The sequence below is a fragment of the Dasypus novemcinctus genome, chromosome X, assembly GCF_030445035.2.
Source record: "Dasypus novemcinctus isolate mDasNov1 chromosome X, mDasNov1.1.hap2, whole genome shotgun sequence".
Classification (NCBI taxonomy): Eukaryota; Metazoa; Chordata; class Mammalia; order Cingulata; family Dasypodidae; genus Dasypus; species Dasypus novemcinctus.
The window spans coordinates 39,099,193-39,117,124 of NC_080704.1; the positions used below are offsets into that span (position 1 = coordinate 39,099,193).

The following is a 17,932-nucleotide window of genomic DNA, read 5'->3' on the forward strand; positions in this document are numbered from 1 at the left end:
ACAAGCACTGGCCTGATTGTGGTTTCTGTGAAAGTATTTCCTGGATTTAAATCATTAGTCAGTTGATTGTATCTACAATCAACAAAGGAGATTGCCTTCAGCAATGAGAGAAGTCTCATCCAATCAGTAAAAACTTTACAGGGACAAGTGATGATTTCAACAGAAAGAATTCCCCTTTCTACTCGAGCTAGAAGGCTTCTCCTGGGGAATTCATTGAAACCTTCTTCGGAGTTTGCAGCTTTTGGCCTGACCTATGGAATCTGGACTTGCCAATTCCTAGAATAAATCTCATATTTTTACATACATACACACACACACACACACATCCTGTGGGTTGTTTCTCTGGAGAAACCTAATGCAATAGCAATGTAAATCTGATTATAATAAATATCAAAAACATAACTGATTTATCATTGTATGATTCTAAGTATATCTCCCTGAAAACTCTTAAATTCTATGCAATTAAATCATGGACGATAAATAGTCTTATAAAAAGTGGACGTCTGGGGAAACGGACTTTGGCCCAGTGGTTAGGGCGTCCGTCTACCACATGGGAGGTCCGCGGTTCAAACCCGGGCCTCCTTGACCCGTGTGGAGCTGGCCCATGCGCAGTGCTGATGCGCGCAAGGAGTGCCGTGCCACGCAAGGGTGTCCTCCGCGTGGGGGAGCCCCATGCGCAAGGAGTGCGCCCGTGAGGAAAGCCGCCCAGCATGAAAAGAAAGTGCAGCCTGCCCAGGAATGGCGCCGCCCACACTTCCCATGCCGCTGACGACAACAGAAGCGGACAAAGAAACAAGATGCAGCAAATAGACACAGAGAACAGACAACCGGGGGAGGGGGGGAAATTAAATAAATAAATAAATCTTAAAAAAAAAAAAGTGGACGTCTGTTTCACATGTAGTTGTAGTTGTAAACCTCTTCATTCAAAATTCATACTATTTAACAATCCTTCAAGCACCAAGAGATACCTATTTGCAACAGTACAGAAAATTCTGAAACACAACTTCAAAACTACTATGGCTAAATGGAACTTCTCTATTGAATCATTAACATTGTAGTTTGCCTTAGTTTCCTTATCCAGGGCAATAAATATAATCAGATTGGATTAATTTAAAAGTTTCTCCTACACCAAATGTGCTATGATTCTGTGATTCAATATATGGACAACTATCAAGAGAAGACTTACGTTATTCAAACAAATCAGAAAACCAAACAAACACAAATAAAACTCTGCAATGCCAATGCAATTTGGCTGCTGTCTGGAATTTTAATGTTGTAGTGTTGATGTACAAGGAATATCTTATCAGACACATGCAAAACTTTCTAGAAAAAAAGGAAGTAAAAATTTTATCAGGTAACATCAAGCAGCAGATTACAGAAGAGATTCTTAATCAGTTTGTGCCTTGGCCATTTGAGACAGTGAACCAATGATGACCTAAAGTTTTATACACACACAGTTTTCTATTTGTGAAGAAGTTAGGTTCTTGACTTCATATGATCCCAAATCCATAGTGACCCCATATAAGCAACCGATCATCAAAGCTATGTGTTGGTTGACAGCAGTTTTTGCCCTAGCCTGACATCACGTATATAATAAATTCAAAGTTCTTAAGTAAAGCTTACGTAATTACCTTTGTTCTTTGGAGGCAATAAAGAATGTATATTTGCAGCCAGACTTCTGAGTGTAGATTGTATGCTCCAAAGATGATCGTAAGAAAACTCTTATCCCATATTCTCTTCTACAATGGGAAGTTGTCACTCCTCCATCCAGGGGTAGAGGCCAGTTTCCCTCCCTTTTAATCTGGGCTGGCCATATGGCTCCTTTGTAGCCAATATAATGTGGTGGGAGAGACACTGTGTTTTCCCAGGCTAGAAAGCCTGGTTCTCTTAAGGACCCTTGCTCTGGGGGAAACCATTCATCCTGTAAGAAGTCCAACTATTGTGAGATCTCCATGTTGGAGAGTCTACATGTAGGCACTTGAAGGAGAATCCTCACTTAGCCCAGTCTCAAAGCCATTCCCACCAAGGAGCCAAACCTGAGCAAAACCATTTGGAAGAGGGTCCTGCAGCTCTGATGACCCAGTCCACAGCCATCCAAATCATCCCTAGCTAAGGCCCCGGACAGCCTGGAGCAAAGCCTTAATAAAATGGTTATTTTACACCACTAACTTGGGGTGGTTTGTTTCCCAGCATTAATAACTGGAATGCTTTTGGTAAAAAACATGTCCCTACCACTTATTAATTGTGACCTTGGCAAACTTGTTAAAATCCCTGGTCTCCTCAATAATATATGGAGATAATATTAACTACATTGCAAATGTATTGTGACATTGAGAATTAGTGGTGTGTTTGGCCTGTAGTAGTGCTCCATAAAAAGGATCATGTATGTGATTGTGATCTGCCAAGAGTACCGTTAAATGCTAGATAATGAGTATCAAGATTTAATTTTGAAATTAACAAAGTATTTCATTATTCAGTGCAAAGAAAGTTCATTATTTAAGAAAAGTGTTCAATTATTGATTAAAAAATAATCACTTTGGGTTTGCTTTTCTGCACATATAGTGAGGATGAAACACCACCGTAATGAGCAGATATTTTCATATATTTTGTCTTCACAACAAACCACTTGAAGAAGTTAATTAAATTTTATGAGGTCACCTGATTGCTAAGTGCTCAAATCCAGGTCCTTCAGTAAATACTGCTCATGTATTTTTCTCACTACTCTGCCTTGCTATAGGATTACAATATAATTTAGCACAGTTCCTATAGAAGTTTGCTGTGGTATTCTAGGGACTGTATTTTGAAGCATCAGATTCCTAGAATGCACAAATGTGTAATTATGTCCATCATCTACAATCCATTTTGCTAGTATATCTAGTAGCACTGGATGAATCCATGGTCTAAGCAGTCTTACTATCAAACAAAAACTTGAAACTCCTGAAATGTTTTCCTGACTGCAGGTATAATCTATTGCTTGATATATCCTTTTGTTTGTTTGTTGCTGTTTTGACTTTTTTATTAAAGGTCAGACATCACACACCCATCAAATCCCTTACCTGCCAAAGACTGATCTAAGTGGCTCCAAAGAGACTGCAACCCTTCTAAAAAATGTGAACAAAAGAGCAATTATTTTTGCTTCACACAATTAAAATTTCCCTTGTAAAAGTAAAAATAGGGACCTTGAAAAGCTAGGGAGATTTTAAAAGGAAGTCATTGTCAAGATCTTGACATAAGTTATACCTGGTTTTCCCTGGTTTATTAGTTGAAAATGGTCGGGTGCTAACTGGTACTACGTAAATTTTCCGCCCATTTCTTAAGCTGATTAGGTTAAACAAAATTGCTTTTGTTCTACTTCTGTTGTTTTCAAGGAAGCCAGAAGAGGGTATGCCTCTAGTCACTTCCAGGCTTGCTGAGCTATTTGTAAACATGCATCAATATCAACTCATTTCAAACAACAAGCTGAACCTTCCCTGGAAGAAAGAGCATTATGAGGCTTCCCAATGAAATTGTTTCCCAATTAAGGTAGGGACTCAAAATATGACAGTTAATATATGTCTGAACTCAGAATCACTGTATCTCAGATTTTCTAAGATTTGCAAGTGTTCAGGTAGTTTGGTTTACCTTAAACTACCACCTAAGGTTTTCTTATAATGCCTTTTAAAATGGATTGTTATAATAAAGTAAAAAAAATGAGCTACATACAAAACACTCTTAAAAGAACCTCTTTGTCAGCGGAAAATAATAATGTTCACCTGTTATTATAGCATACGGTGCACTGCCGTTTCAAAACTGCCAGTGACTCATGTTACAAATACAACTATTTTTAGGACAGTATATGAATGTTAACAATATTCCTTGAAAAAGTATCTAACTATTGCATCAAGTATTTTGGGGATGGAAAGACGGGTAAATGCATTTGATTTATCACAAAACTGCTCTCAGTAAAATGTGAGCAACTGGCCATCTGCATGTCCTGGCGTTTTGCTTACTCAATAAATCATACTGACATTAAAAAGCAATCTGCTTTATATGAAATATCTATATGTTTATAGATTTTAAGGAGGAATTGTGAAATCACCCTAGAGATTATACAATAAAGCATGTTTGGATGTGGAGTTGAGGGCGTCAGCATTCTGTATACACTTGAACCATCGTTCTGTTTGCACTAAATATTCTCTCGTAAATTGTTATGACTGTGAAACCTAACTATATTATAGAAAAAAAGTGACCAAAACTAAACGTGACTAAGCAGAAATCTTAAAGCATTGCTATCATTTAAAAAAAAAGATTTAAGATTCATTAAGAGGCTGCCAAAAAAAAGTAGTAGGGGAAACTATCTTTACAAAAAAAAAAAAATTCCATGGCCAGCAGCCCTGTAGTACCACCTATTCTAAACTTCCCTAACAAGCATATTTTATTCTTCTGTTCCCCTTACGAATTTAATAGTCAATTAGCCATTTTCTCATTGGTCTTTCTGGAAAATGTATAGCTTAGAGATGAGTGCCAGGACTGTTGCCATACACTGAATTGGGGCACCAGGGAAAGCATAACGGCTGATGACACCCGGATTACTGGTTCAAACTTGAGGTGCTAACACAACCTTCAATACACCAGGACACACAAAAAGCTCTGCTTTCGCTTAAGACCGTTAAAACAGGGTCTAAACAGCAAACGAAGCCTATTTGGTATCAGAATTACAATGCAGCTGTAAAAATGGGTGAGGGGAAAGTTCTGGTAGAAACTAGGCCTAAGTAGGGCATAATGTCCTTAGTAGAGACATTCTTGAAATTTTCCTTCTGTAAATACAAGCTTGCCTCTCCAAGGCAGTTTTAATTCTAATTAAGACAAAGGTTTTTAATTAAGCCCTGTCGATCCTGGTAAAGAGCCTTCAGTAAAACTGTCTTTGGTGGAGCCTCCTGTGAAAATACACTCTGAAACAATGAAGTGGATCTCCTAAAATCATCAGAAAAGACCTCTCTCTCACTGCTTTCTGCAGCTCCATACAGCAAGCAGACTGAAAAAAAGCCTCTAGCCTTTTGGAAAAGGCAAGAAAAGCATTGCTGGTTTCAATTCAGGCTTCCCACTTTGTTTGGAAACTGGTGGAAAGCAGCCTCAAGTCCATATAACATTTTTTTTTTTTTTGAAGTAATGGAGCCTGGGGACTGAACCTGGGACATCGTATGTTTGAAGCCGGCAGGACATCAGCTTCCCTGAGTTGGTTTTTTCATCTGTTTTGCTTGCTGTTCGCTCCTATATTTTCAGGAGGCTCTGGGAACCTAATCCGGGACCTCCCATGTGGGGGGCAGGCGCGAAAATGCTTGAGTCACATTCGCTCCCCACACAACATTTTAAGAAAACAGACCTTGTGAAGAGAAGACAGAACAATTTTCCATATTTTAATTTCCTTTCCTAACCCCTCTCCCCAACCTTGAAGAGCAAAAATGAACTGCTAGATATAAAGAAAGCCAAGAACTTGTTCCAAATAGCCTGGAACAAAACCATCTCTACTTTATCCACCACACCACTCCACCCCCCACCCCCCACCCCCCGGCATTTGCCTAATGAACTCTTTTTTATCCGGGTTGAAAACTATTTTTGAAGCAAAATAAAACTAAAACTGACTTTCAGGAACCCAAATAAAAATAAATGCTGGGGAGTGAGTTTCAGCAAAGGGGTAGAATAACGGGTTTAGGGGAAAAAGAAAAGAAAAGAAAACAGAAACCATGCATGCCATTCATTTTTACCTTGCCTAATCCTAATACCACACTATATTTGCATTAAGCTTGTGTCTCCCTATTTCCTTGCCTATGAAGGGAAAAGCTGAGATAAATGGCTATGAAGGCAATTAAGGAAAGATTAGCAAACATGGCATACTGCTAGACAAACTTGAGCTGGCTTCTCCCCATTCCCCACATTCCTGGCCAAGAAAAAAAGGATACCGGCCTGAAAAGAAAGTAGGAGTTGAAACTGGTTCTCTAACCTATCTGAAAAGGCTTTAAGCAGTCAGGGGGCTATTATTTCAGAAGACAGTGAGAAAGGGGCAAAAGATTTACGTTGCTAAGGAGACCTGCTGAAGCTGGCATTTCTACATAAATTTCCATTTCTATTTGAGAGGGGAAAGAAAAGATATTTTCTCCGAAGTTTATTTGGATCCCTTGGTTACTGAAGAAAGGCATTTTACAGATTTATTTTATCTTTAGTTGTAAACAACCAACCCTGAAAGAATTAAAAGGCCCAAATGTTGACCTCCTGCTGCCAACCAGTCCCCTCAACAGTGAATTAAGCAACAAAGAGAAACCCTTCAACGGGAATTTTGAGGTGATATAGAAGAAAAAGCCTTTGTAAACAGAAAATTTAATTTATGGAAGAAACTTAACCAAGGGGACTAATCTTTCATAACAAGAAACCGAAGACAAAGGAAATCAGATTTTTGTGGCTTTTGTGCTATTTTAACTTTGTCCGAACTTGAAATGTTTCCAGTAAAGCTTTATAGTCCCAGAGAAGACATGAAACTGTCACGAAGGAATTTAATGAGTTTCCTCGGGGTATGTGTATGTGTATATGTAAAATCACTATAGCATCTGCGGCAGGTTCTCTTCCTGTACTTGCCTTTCTCTGCTCTGGCACCAGCAGGTGAAGAATCAATATTAGAAAAGAAACGGTTTGCAGCAAGAAAGAGTTGGCAGACTTCTACCAAGGGTGTAACTGAGGCGCTGGGGAAGGTAATAGGAGGGTCAAGATAGGAGTAAAGCAGTAAAGCCCCCCTGGAGCGGGTAGCCCCTGTGGCTACCTTCTCCGGCTGCGTCCCCCCCCCCCCCCAGTAATCCATTTGCAGCTTCTAGGGCTGACTGAACCGGCTGATTAAGCCACAACTTTCCAGACATCTGGGAGTAGCTCACGCAGAAAAGAAAGAAAGGGCTGGCTGAGAGTGGAGGTAGGGAAGGAGGGGGAGAAGGGTAACGCACAACCAAGACCATGCCACCCAAAAAGGAAATGAAGCCTGTTCCTCTCCCAACTCTCCATATCCCTCAAAAATCCAAGGAAATGAAATTCAGAATAAGTCACTGGGGAAAACCCAAATGAGGTGAAGGAGAACAGGCAGAAACCGTGGGCACTGAGAGGTAAACTCAGGCAAATCCCTCCTGGAGAGAAGAGAGAGAACGGGGAGGCTGAGCAGAGAACGCGCGGCATCCTGGTGGAGTTAGGGCGTTTTTCTTTTTAAATGGGAATGTGGAAGGCGTTGCATTTTTAACACAGCCACATGGCTCTCGCCCTAAATTATAACAATTCCCCAAAATAGCATACGTGTTACTCCAGAGCGGGAGGAATGGCCAGGGGAGGAGGGAGGGCGTGGGATGTCGCTTTAGGTTTGGAGACGAGATTGGAGAGGGGACAGCGGGGTGCCTGTCAGGGAGGCAGCTGGAGCCCCGAGTACCCTCGAAGGGCCGAGGGGGGGTGGGATGGCCAGGGGTGGGGAATGCAGAAGGAGGAGGGGGCGGTGGCCGTCCTGGGCAGTCGGGGGCGGGAGACGGGGGTCGCGGCGCGCCGGGCCCTCACCGCTGCTGAGTGTGGACTCGCAGTGCCAGATGTCCAAGCTGGCGGGTTTTCGGCAGGACTCCCACAGGGACAGGTAGTACTGGTGGTCGGCCGTGACCCAGGCCGGGCTCAGCACGGCCCCCAGGTCCAGGCACAGAGCCAGGAAGATGCACACCAGCCCGACGAGCTTCAGCGGGGTCAGCACCGACACGCGCACCTCCTCCATGCCGCTGCCCGCCGAAGCCATGCCCGGGGCGCCGCTGCCGGTCGGCTCGGCCGGAGGCGAGGGCTCCAGGCAGGTCCGGAGAGCGGGGCGCCGGACCTCTGAAGGAGGGAGCAGCCGAGCGGAGGCGCGCCGAAACTCACTCCCTTAGGGCTCCACGCACCTCCGGCCGAGCCGCGCCGCGCCGCGCAGGTGGGTCTGCGGGGGCGGCCAGGAGGGGATGTGCGGTTCTCGGCAGCCACCGCAACGCCGATCCCGCCGCGGACCTTCGCCGCCGGCCCCAGGCCGCGCTCTGCCGGCGCCCGCTCCGCCCCGGCGCGGCCGGGCTCGCTCCGCCCCGGTTCCGCCCTGGCCCTTCCCCGGCCCCTCCCCTGGCTGCGGGAGGCGGTGTCGAGCGGGGAGCTGCCGAGGGGCGGCGCAGGGCCGGCGTCAGGCGCCGGTTCCCGGTGCCAGAAATTCGCGCCTGCCCCGCCCCTCCGGCGCGCGCGGAGCCGGTGCCCTGGTTCCCCTCCTGCCCCCGGTGCCCGGCGCGCGCGGAGCAGGAGGCCGGGGTCCCTCCAGCGTCCCGCGCTGACCCAGCATGGCTGCGCGGGGCAATTCCACGAGGCTGCCGGGTCCCCGGCTCCGCCCCCGGCCGCGCTCGCGGCTGGTCGCCTCGTTTGCCCTCTGGTCCAGTCACGTGGACCTCTTCTTGTTGAGTAGGTAGTTTTCTAGAAGGCGCGAGATGCTGATTCCTCCCAGGTTTCTTCTCCGGCCGTTGGGGCTAGAAGGAGTCTCCTCTCTCTCAGTGATGCAACAACCGCTCACCCCCTCCCCCAGCAAATTTTCAACCTGATGGATTGGAGGAAGGAGGAAAAAAGTGACTAAAGGCATTTCGTTCTCTCTTTTCTAACCCAGGAGAGACCTGGCCTCTGACCCGGGACGCGCCCCCCACCCCGGGGGGGTTCCTATTGCTTTGATTTCCCCCCCAAGCCTGCTGCTGCTTCTAGTCTTTGGGTTCGCCTCTTTTGTGCCTCCAGTGAGTGGCGTTTGCTCTGGAACGCAGGCACTAAAATGGAAGTGAGAGCTCTAGGAAAAGTTAAAGTAAGTCTTGTTGCATCTCCGCTGCTCTCTGGTTGCTTGTTTCCTAAAGCCAGTATTCATTAGGCTTTGCGTCCTATCAAGTAGCACCTGAGTCCTCACTGGCCGTTCAGCTGTCCTCGTCCTCGCAGGAACTAGCCCAGAACCCGCATAGCGAAAGTGACACATCTTTCCTGAATAGAAAACTAATCAAGCTACAAATATTTATTGAGCACATACTGTGGGCTCTGGTCTAAAGATCCATCACAATATGACACTGTCCCTGGGTTTGAGACACTGTGTAGTAGTGTGATGTGGGCTATGGGTGGGAGGCTGTTCATCTCTTTGTAGATAACCTAAACTGTATGTGTCCTGACCTGTGGGTGAGGGACAGTGAGAGCTGCAGCCCTGCCCTTGGTGACCATGGCAGCGACTCCAGTCCCGGAGAAACAGTTTAGCAATGCAAACTCTATAAGCTTTAAATATTCAGGAAAAATGCAAAACAAATGTGCTAAAAGCTTATCTAGAATGTATGAAGTCCATGCTAAAAGCTTACCTATGATGTGGAAGATATATATGCTAATTCAAGTCTATTGAGCATTGAAACAAAGAGCGATTTAGCCCTTCCTCTGTATAAAAGGAACTCAAAAATCTTGTTCTGGCTCGGATGAGAAGCCCCGAGTCTGGCCTGTTGTAAATAAATGGTTTTTCCTTCCCCAAAATTATTCCTGAGTCCTGGCCTTTCTATACGCAAATAATTGAACCTCTCAACTTCTACAATAATAGTTGTTGTTTCTCTCTGTGAGAACTGTTTACACCCCTTGAAACTGAAGGTCTGTAACTGGTTAGCAAGTGATTGGCGCCTAGCTGTCTCCTTTATCTCTTTGATTATTTTCCATCTTTCCTGTGAAAGAAGTTTATTGAGGAGATCATTTGGTGGGAAATGTTCCCAGATCTTTCACCATTGGGAAAATTTGGTGGAATCCCAAAATAGTTAAGAGCTGAAGAATGGAAGAAATGCCCTCTCCTTTTTCATGAAACACCATCCTCAAGACTGCAGGATTTCATATTTTTTTGTTGATAACAGTTACCACCCTTCTAACACCTTTTCATAAGGTTAACCACGTTTTGACACAGGCAACATTTTGAGTGTAAGAAACCCATAGCTTTCTAACATTTGGAAATCGGTGAACTGGCAACTTCCCCAACCCCTCCATCATCATCATGATAATGACAAGGAACCCTTACTAAATAATGCCTAGAGCACTCGGAGCTCCTAATCCCCTAACTTCCAACAGGCTTCTTAGCTGTCCAACTAGACAGAAGCCTAAGTGCTTCCCTTGAAAACAGTTCCTAATGGAAGAGTGAACATTTTAAAGCCAGGATGATTAATAGGGGTGACTGCACTGGATAATTTTCTTTTAATTGAATTTATGTGTATGGTTTTATAATGTACATTCAAATATAATCTTTAAAAACTTTTCTTGACTATGATCTCAAAATTAAAAAGAAGTCTTTTTTCCCCTCCAGGTTTATTACCTTCCCTTTAATGAGATCTGTTTCCAATCTGTCAATATTTTTTTCCCCTCCAATTTAGTCTTTCGGTCCCAGCCTCCAAGTCACTCCCTTCCACCCAGCTTGCTTTACTTCATTTTCCTGGACTGTTCTTAACTGCATATTCAATTACCCCCCTCCTTCTTTGTACTACTTACAAAATTGTCTCCATGCCCTCTCCAAAACTAGCAAAATAAACCTTTTTAAATAACTAAAAAGCCAACTTTTAAAAAAATACTTCCTTCCTGTTAATTTCTAGAATTTTCACAACATAATACAGATAAATCATCATCAATCTTCAATTCCAAAATTCATAAAGTTCTGGAAATGAAAGTATTTTTTCCTTTTCGTAAGTTTGTAGCAAACTCTTCTGGGGGTTAAAACCTAACCCCCAGACGTAGTTAGGCTATTTATGGTTCTGATGTCTCCCACTTGGTGTGAATAAATATACAGCCCCAGACTCTATGGGTATTGCATCATTCACCGCCTATGCTCCAGATTACGCTTCTGAATTCCTCAACATGTTTGGCCCCCAAAGGGTCGTATGAGGAGTGGGAGACCTGCATTTACCCTAAAGATGGAAAGAGCAGAACAAGGGATTCCAACAACAATTAAGGAACATGGAATGAAAACCCTTTCTGACCTTGGTTCTGACCCACTTTGGTAGATCAATCCACCCATCTCAGCCCCACCTCCCAACCACAAGGTTCCCAATTCAGCTGTTCTTTCCTGAGCTAACTCCTCCCATCTATGATTCTAGTCCTCCTTCCCAGCTCCGTAACTCGAGATCCCTTGCGGAAACACCCCTCCTGGGTTGGATACTGGGCCTTTCCCACCCTGCAATCACCCTACATTCAATCCACCCTTCAAACGGAATCTGGCCACATTGATAAAAGGGTAAAACATTTTGCCTGCTTTATTTTTCTTCCTAGCATTTGCCAGACTACATGTTTTACTTATTTCGTTTTTTTTTTTCTGTTCCTCCTATTTAAGTACCATGATGGCAGACTATTTTGGTTTGCTCTGTTCTCCATTGTATCCTTAGTTGCTGGAACATAGTAGATGCTCAATAAATCTCTTTTACTATTATTTTTAAGAGGTCAGTGACTGAAGAGATGTCCTCATCTTCTCTAGATCCTCCCTTCACAGTATAGTCTGATTTTAGCTAAGTTTTTAAGTTAAATATAATCAAATGACCCGGATCTGTTTTCCAGCATTTCAGGAAAGAGGAGACAGAGGCAAAAATGAGAGAAAATAAGACATACTTAAACAATCCATAATTGTGCATTAGTTCAAAGCTTTAAGGCAGGGGTTCTTAACCAGAGGTCCATGAAAAGATTTCAGGGAGTCCGTGAGCTTGAATTGAAAAAAAAAACACAACTTATTATCTTTATTTTCTCTGACCTTTAACTGAAATCGAGCTTTGCCTTCATTTATGAATGTATGCAATAAATAAATTACAGTAGTATTCATTTCGCCTGACTGGCAAAGGGGTCCATGGGAAAAAAAGGTGAAGAACCCCTCTTTTAAGGTCAAAGGAGAGAAAATGAACTATGGATCAAAACACTTTGATCTATAACAGTATTCTTTACAAGGTGGTATAATCTAGGTGAGAAAAGTACATAAACAAATTGTTTTTAGCACTTTGTTGTATAGTGTTGCCATCTAGGTACCTTGTTGGAAGTGAGGTGGGAGGTGGTAACTAAGGTATGGGTATAAGTATGGTGGAAAGAAGGACTGGATTAGACCTGCACTTGAGAAATGGAATGGACTTACAATGAACTCTGAAGAAAATGCCTGGAAGGATAACCTATGAAACCGTCACTAAAAGATTAGAAATACCCACCAACCATTTTTCCAGTGTAACAGATAATTACTTCTGCAAAATACCTTAGAAATGAGAGTCAATGAAGAGTACTTTGGAGGTATACTCTCCTTACTATATTTCCATTCTTGAGGCACATGTCAGAAGGACTGATGGAAGTGAAGTCATGGTATAATGAGGCATATCTGCTATGTACAATGATAATTCATGAGGTCCAAAGAAGCTCCAGGTCATGGTACATTCTGTACTAAATTATTGAGATATCTTGTTGCTTAGAATTCTCACAAATAACTCTGACTAATAATTGATATTCCTGTTTATTTTTAAGAATGTTTACAAAAATTAAGAATTCCACATTTTAAAAAATGTAATTTGATCATTGTCTCGAGTCTTTTCTAATTTCAAAATGTACTATATTGTCAAATCAGTTATATTTAAATCAGTCATAGCACATTTTCTATTCACATTTGATGTCAATGTTTTGATTTCAAGTTAAGTGTTGTTTCATAATAGAACCTATGACCCTAATAATTCACTCACCAACCAAGAAAGGAAATAAATCTTGGAAGTGAAAACACTAGAGGGGAAGGATGATTTGTTTTAGAATAAATACATTTATTGTAACAAAGTAGTGAGCATCTAATATAAGAATATGGGACAATTAGAATATTCCCAGTGAGATTAACTCTAAATAAATATCTTTTGGAGTGTCTATTTCCTTAACAATAATCACCTACAGGCACATATTTTCCTCCATATTTATATTGTATTTGTATTCATTTATAGCTATGTGGAGAAATGACCAGGTATATGGGCTTCAAGCACTCATAAATTCATTTGTAATCATTTTGTTTCTTTGTTTCTACAACAAGTTAGCACTTTAATTACCATAAAGCAAGTGCATATCTTCTGAAATATCTTATCCAGATAGAATTTCAGTTATCTGTGGACACCATCAGCATGATACACTATTTCTGTAGCTCTCATTGAGTTCCCTGTGCTTGAGGACTAAATTGAAAATGGTACACCTAAAGTCTCAGAAATGCCAACCCTGGTGTGCTGGTTTGGAACTGTATGTACTCCCAAAAATCATGTTATTAAAACAAATTCATTCCTGTGGGTATGAGCCCATTGTAAGTAGGACCTTTTGATTAAGCTACTTCTGTTAAGTTATGCCCCACCTCAATCAGGATGGGTCTTAATCCTCTTTCTTGAGTACTTTATAAAGGGAATGAATACAGAAAGAGAAAAAAAAAAGCTAGGGAAGCAAGACGCTAAAGCAGCAAAGCCCAGGAGAGAAGGGCAAGATCAGCACATGCTGCTGTGTGCCTTGCCATGTGGCAGAAGAACCAAGGATCACAGCCAGCCGGTCTTCAGGAAAAAAGCATCACCTTGATGATGCCTTGATTTGGACATTTTCTGAGTCACAAACTGTAAGCTAATAAATTGCCATTGTTTAAAGCCAATCCATTTCATATCATCTGCTTTGAACAATCTAGGAAACTAAAGCATCTGTTTAGTTGAATATTTTTGGTAAGATGAGTAGGTTAACTTCAGACTGGAGCTTGAAGGGGATAACCATGGCTTAGGTGTTACCTTGGGCACAGGCCAAGGAGAGGTAGGGTAGAGATGAAGGGAGCATGAGGAATAGTCCTGGGGAATCTTCACCTACCCTACTGCCTGCCTTGGAGCTGGATAGCTAAGCTTCATCTGTGACTTTAGATTTAATCTAAAGCCATTTTTGTTCATTTCCTTATGAGTTTTCATGGAAATGGTTTTCATAGTCTTTTTACCCATGGGCAGTTGAAGGAAGATGCTTATAGCTAGATGGAAATAGTCTGTAATATGCCTGCTTAGTCCCCTTCTCATATTAGAGGATAACAGTGTCGGTTTCCCATCTTAAAACTGCTGATCCATGATGATTTGCACTGTTGTATTCTTGGCCATATGCTTATGTTTTGTAATATAGACTGGCATATTCTGGAACCCTTCCCCAGTGCTTTTTGTTTGTTTGTTTTTTTAGTACCAGGGCCAGGGATTGAACCCTAGACCTCATATGTGGGAAGCTAGTGCTCAGCCACTTGAGCTACATCCACTCCCACCCCAGTGTTCTTCTGACAGGGACTTTGACTGTAGAGTGAGAAAATTTTCCTTCATTAGAGAGTATAGATCCCCTCTCTCCTCTGTGCCCTGAAAGACTCATGTGTGCAATGGGAAGAAAACGGGTCTCAAATTCATACATCTCAATTATAAGGTTGCTTGAAAGTTAATTGAAGAATGGCAGAAGTTTAAAAGGATTAAGTAGAAAGGGTACCTGGAGCAATTTATGCTCACATTTCCTACTAGAAGAATGCTGCTGAGTTATTTCTCTCTAGAGTTTCCAAAATGTGGTCTTAAATGTCAGCAGTGCTAGGGGACTGAGGCTAGTGGATAAAAGACCCTCTTAGGAATTTTCTTCAGTGTAGCTCTCACTTCTAGATTTCACCTTTGAAAATTAGTCTGTAAGGTGAATGACTAGTACTGCATGATATGCCAGCAGTCTGTCAAAATTCAAAATGTCATCTCATTCGGTTCCAAACAAATATAGGTGGAAAAATACCAGAACAATATGAAGATCAGTGTGTTGACTCATTAATTTTCAAAATTACCTTAGCTTATATGTTTCACTTTTTTTCCTCTTCTTTCAGGCTTATCTAGTATTTGGTAAACAAAAGTGGGATCTCTTCCACAAGAATTAGAATTGGTTTTGATTCAGCTAGGCCAAGGTTAAAATAGTCACTCTGGCACCCACTTACTCTGGCTTTGGGCATGCCACTAACTTCAGTTCTCTCCTTTATAAAATGGGGTGACACCTGTATCATTGGGCCATTGTGAGGATCAAAGAGGTAATTCCTGTAAAGTGTAATGTCTGGCCTATGGAAGCACCAATCATAATTATTACATTATTATAACCCAGATGTCGGCTAGGACCTTTGGGAGATTTCGGGAAACTGCTGAAACCTCTAATTTCATGATTCTTCAAAAGATGAAGTCCTTTACCAAATCCTTGCTTTTTCTGTGCGTCATTCAAATGCTTGATTCCATCCCTAGTTAACCTAGGTGTAAATGTCAGCCCCATCACCAGTTTCCAAGTAAAGACAAATGAAATAGCACGGCATAGTTTTGGGTTTACAAAAATTTCTGACTACTTGAGGAGCCCTGAGGAAGGGGTGCTATACTTCAAAAGTGTTTTAGATTGCTTAAGGCTGCCAATGCAATAGACCAGAAATGTATTGACTTTTATAGTAGGAAATTGGGGTAAAAACTTATAGTTCTGAGACTGCGAAAAATGCCTAAATCTAGTCCTTAGCAAAGATGCTGTCTTGCCAAAGGTCAACTGCTCAATCCTGGAGTTCTGCCACATGACAAAACAAAATGGCGGGTCTGCTGATCTCTTTCACAGCTTTCTCCTCCAGGCTCACTTTCTCCCTGAGCTTAGCTGTGGGTGATCAGAGACAGTAATTCTTCTCTCCCCTCTCCTCTGGGCATCTTCTCTTCTACCTCAAGCTGCTCTGTGATTTCAGCCTCCAGCCTCTCTCTCAGCCTCTGGGTTTCTTTGACTTTCTGCAGCTGTAAGCAATCCTGGAGTCCTCTCTTTCATGGCAGGGAAAAAATGCAGCTCTCTTTCTCTATGTTTCATTTATATAAGACTCCAGGAGAAGGATTAGGACCTACCTTGTGCCCTGCAATCTAATCAAAGTCCCTTGACTAAAGCAATCTAATCAAAGTGATCTAATCAAAAGGTCCTATATAAAAAAGACTTACACGTACAGGAATAGGTTTTCTTAAGAACTTAATTTCCAGGGGTTGACAAAAGACTCAAACCAGCACAGAAGTGTAAAGCTGTCCACATCTTGCTTCCTTCAACAGAACTAACATCTCTGCCTTCTACATTCTTTGTCAGTTCCAAACCTCCTTCTTCTCCCCATTTTGCTCAGACACTGGATTCTTTCCCCGGTGCTCTAAACCCTTGTAACTTGGCATCCATGGATGCCAGCAGTGTCTGGGAGTTTGCTAGAAATGCAGATTCCTGCTCTCAACCCATACCTACTGAATCAGAACTTGTAGTTTAACAGGATCCAGAGTGATTTGTGCACAAGTTCAAGTTTGAGAAGTCCTGATCTGCATCATCTTCTCAGGCCTCTCAAGGCTCAGCCTCTACCACAAGTAACTGTATCAAAGCAGCTGATGAAACAATTTTAAAAATCAACAGTTTGTTCCTTACTCTTCAAATCATCCCCTGGTAACCAAGAGAATGGCTTTTCTTTGACGTCCTCATCTCAGCACTGGTTTGTTGCTCTGTTTTAGCTGACATCATTATATTCTTGACTCAAAACCTATAAACCATCTTGTTTTGTTCCCTCCCACTTCTGAATGCCATGATTCTCAGTGAAGTTATTCTGATGATGTGTTAATTGACTGATGGAGATAAATAAAAATGCTTCTCCAAATGCACCTAAAAATCACATTTTTAGATGCTGAGAAATATAAAGAGTGACACCTGGCTTCTTGGGAATTCACTTTGTGACATTTGTGTGGCTTCACAATAAATAATAAATTCCTAGGGACTTAGACATAAGAGGCTGAAGTTTAATTATCTGATTTATTTGAAAGAACATCCACGGTACAAAGTACAAAAGGGCAGCTAATCCCCACTGATAAAGACCATCAAACAGGGAGAGTCACAGGCAAGGAAATGATATCTCTAGGTAGAGCTAGAGCATGAAGCTGAATTATTGTCCTTTCAGACCCTGGGTGCTTTGACATTTGCTCTGTGGGCTCCTTTAAAATTCCTTATCTTTAGTCAACCCAGCTATCAGGTTTTGGAAACCCGTATTTAGTCTTCTCCATTAACAAACAAAAACTGGCTGTGCCAGTGTACAAAGTTGGCATGAAACTGCCTGTGGAAAATAAAGCAAAGCTAGAGATGGCATTTGGGAAAACTGATCCAGGTGACTTAATATACAGAAAGAGTGGATCCAGGATTTTCAGGATGATGAGAGAAAAATAAAGTGGAAGACAAGTAAATTTTACTTTGAATAAAAATTAGGAAAACTCAATTATACATGAATGGTTGGTATGTCAGGAGAAAAAGAAAAGAAAAGAAAAGAAATGAAAGTTATTGATTACTAGAGTTGACAATTAAGGCCAAGAAACAGGATGGTAGCCCTTGCAGGGACCAATTTTTCATGGCTGGCATAGAATCATTATGACTGACACCACTGTTCTATGTTTTGACATTCTTGCCCTACAGTGGACTAAGTGAAGCTATGAGTTCTGATAACCCTTTGTTATTTTTTTGACAAGGTATCACCAGTTTTGATAAAGCAAGACAGATAAAGCAGATTCCTAAACACATTTGCAGAAGTACATTTTCCCAATATATTCTTATATTTAATACCTATTGCAATTTTTCTCATAATGTTTTGAATCTTTTTACTAATTTGCTATCACTTTCATTCCAATCTCTAGATAGTCCTTGGTCATCTATTTTGGTACTCTGTGTATGCCTTGGAGGAGGAGCATATATTTTGTTTGTGTATGTTTGTGCATATGTGTGTGTGTCTTGGGTCCTTTTAAAACATAATTTTTCATATGCTAAATTTATATGTTCTGCCATTGCTCATGCCTTTCCTGGATAATGTTTCCCTCTTAGAAACACTCTTCTTCTGAAGAGGAAAAACAAATCTGATTTC

At 41.8% G+C, this 17,932-nt stretch overlaps 1 protein-coding gene across 1 annotated transcript in view; it reads right to left on the bottom strand.

The window, feature by feature from the left end:
- The window catches only part of TMEM47 (transmembrane protein 47), a 28,781-nt gene extending 20,673 nt beyond the window's left edge, over positions 1-8,108 (bottom strand). The window contains exon 1 of the mRNA XM_004449899.5: positions 7,558-8,108. Coding sequence (XP_004449956.1) covers positions 7,558-7,783 — 226 coding nt within the window. The 5' untranslated portion in view covers positions 7,784-8,108. The remainder of the gene's footprint in view (positions 1-7,557) is intronic.
- Positions 8,109-17,932: the final 9,824 nt, after the last annotated feature.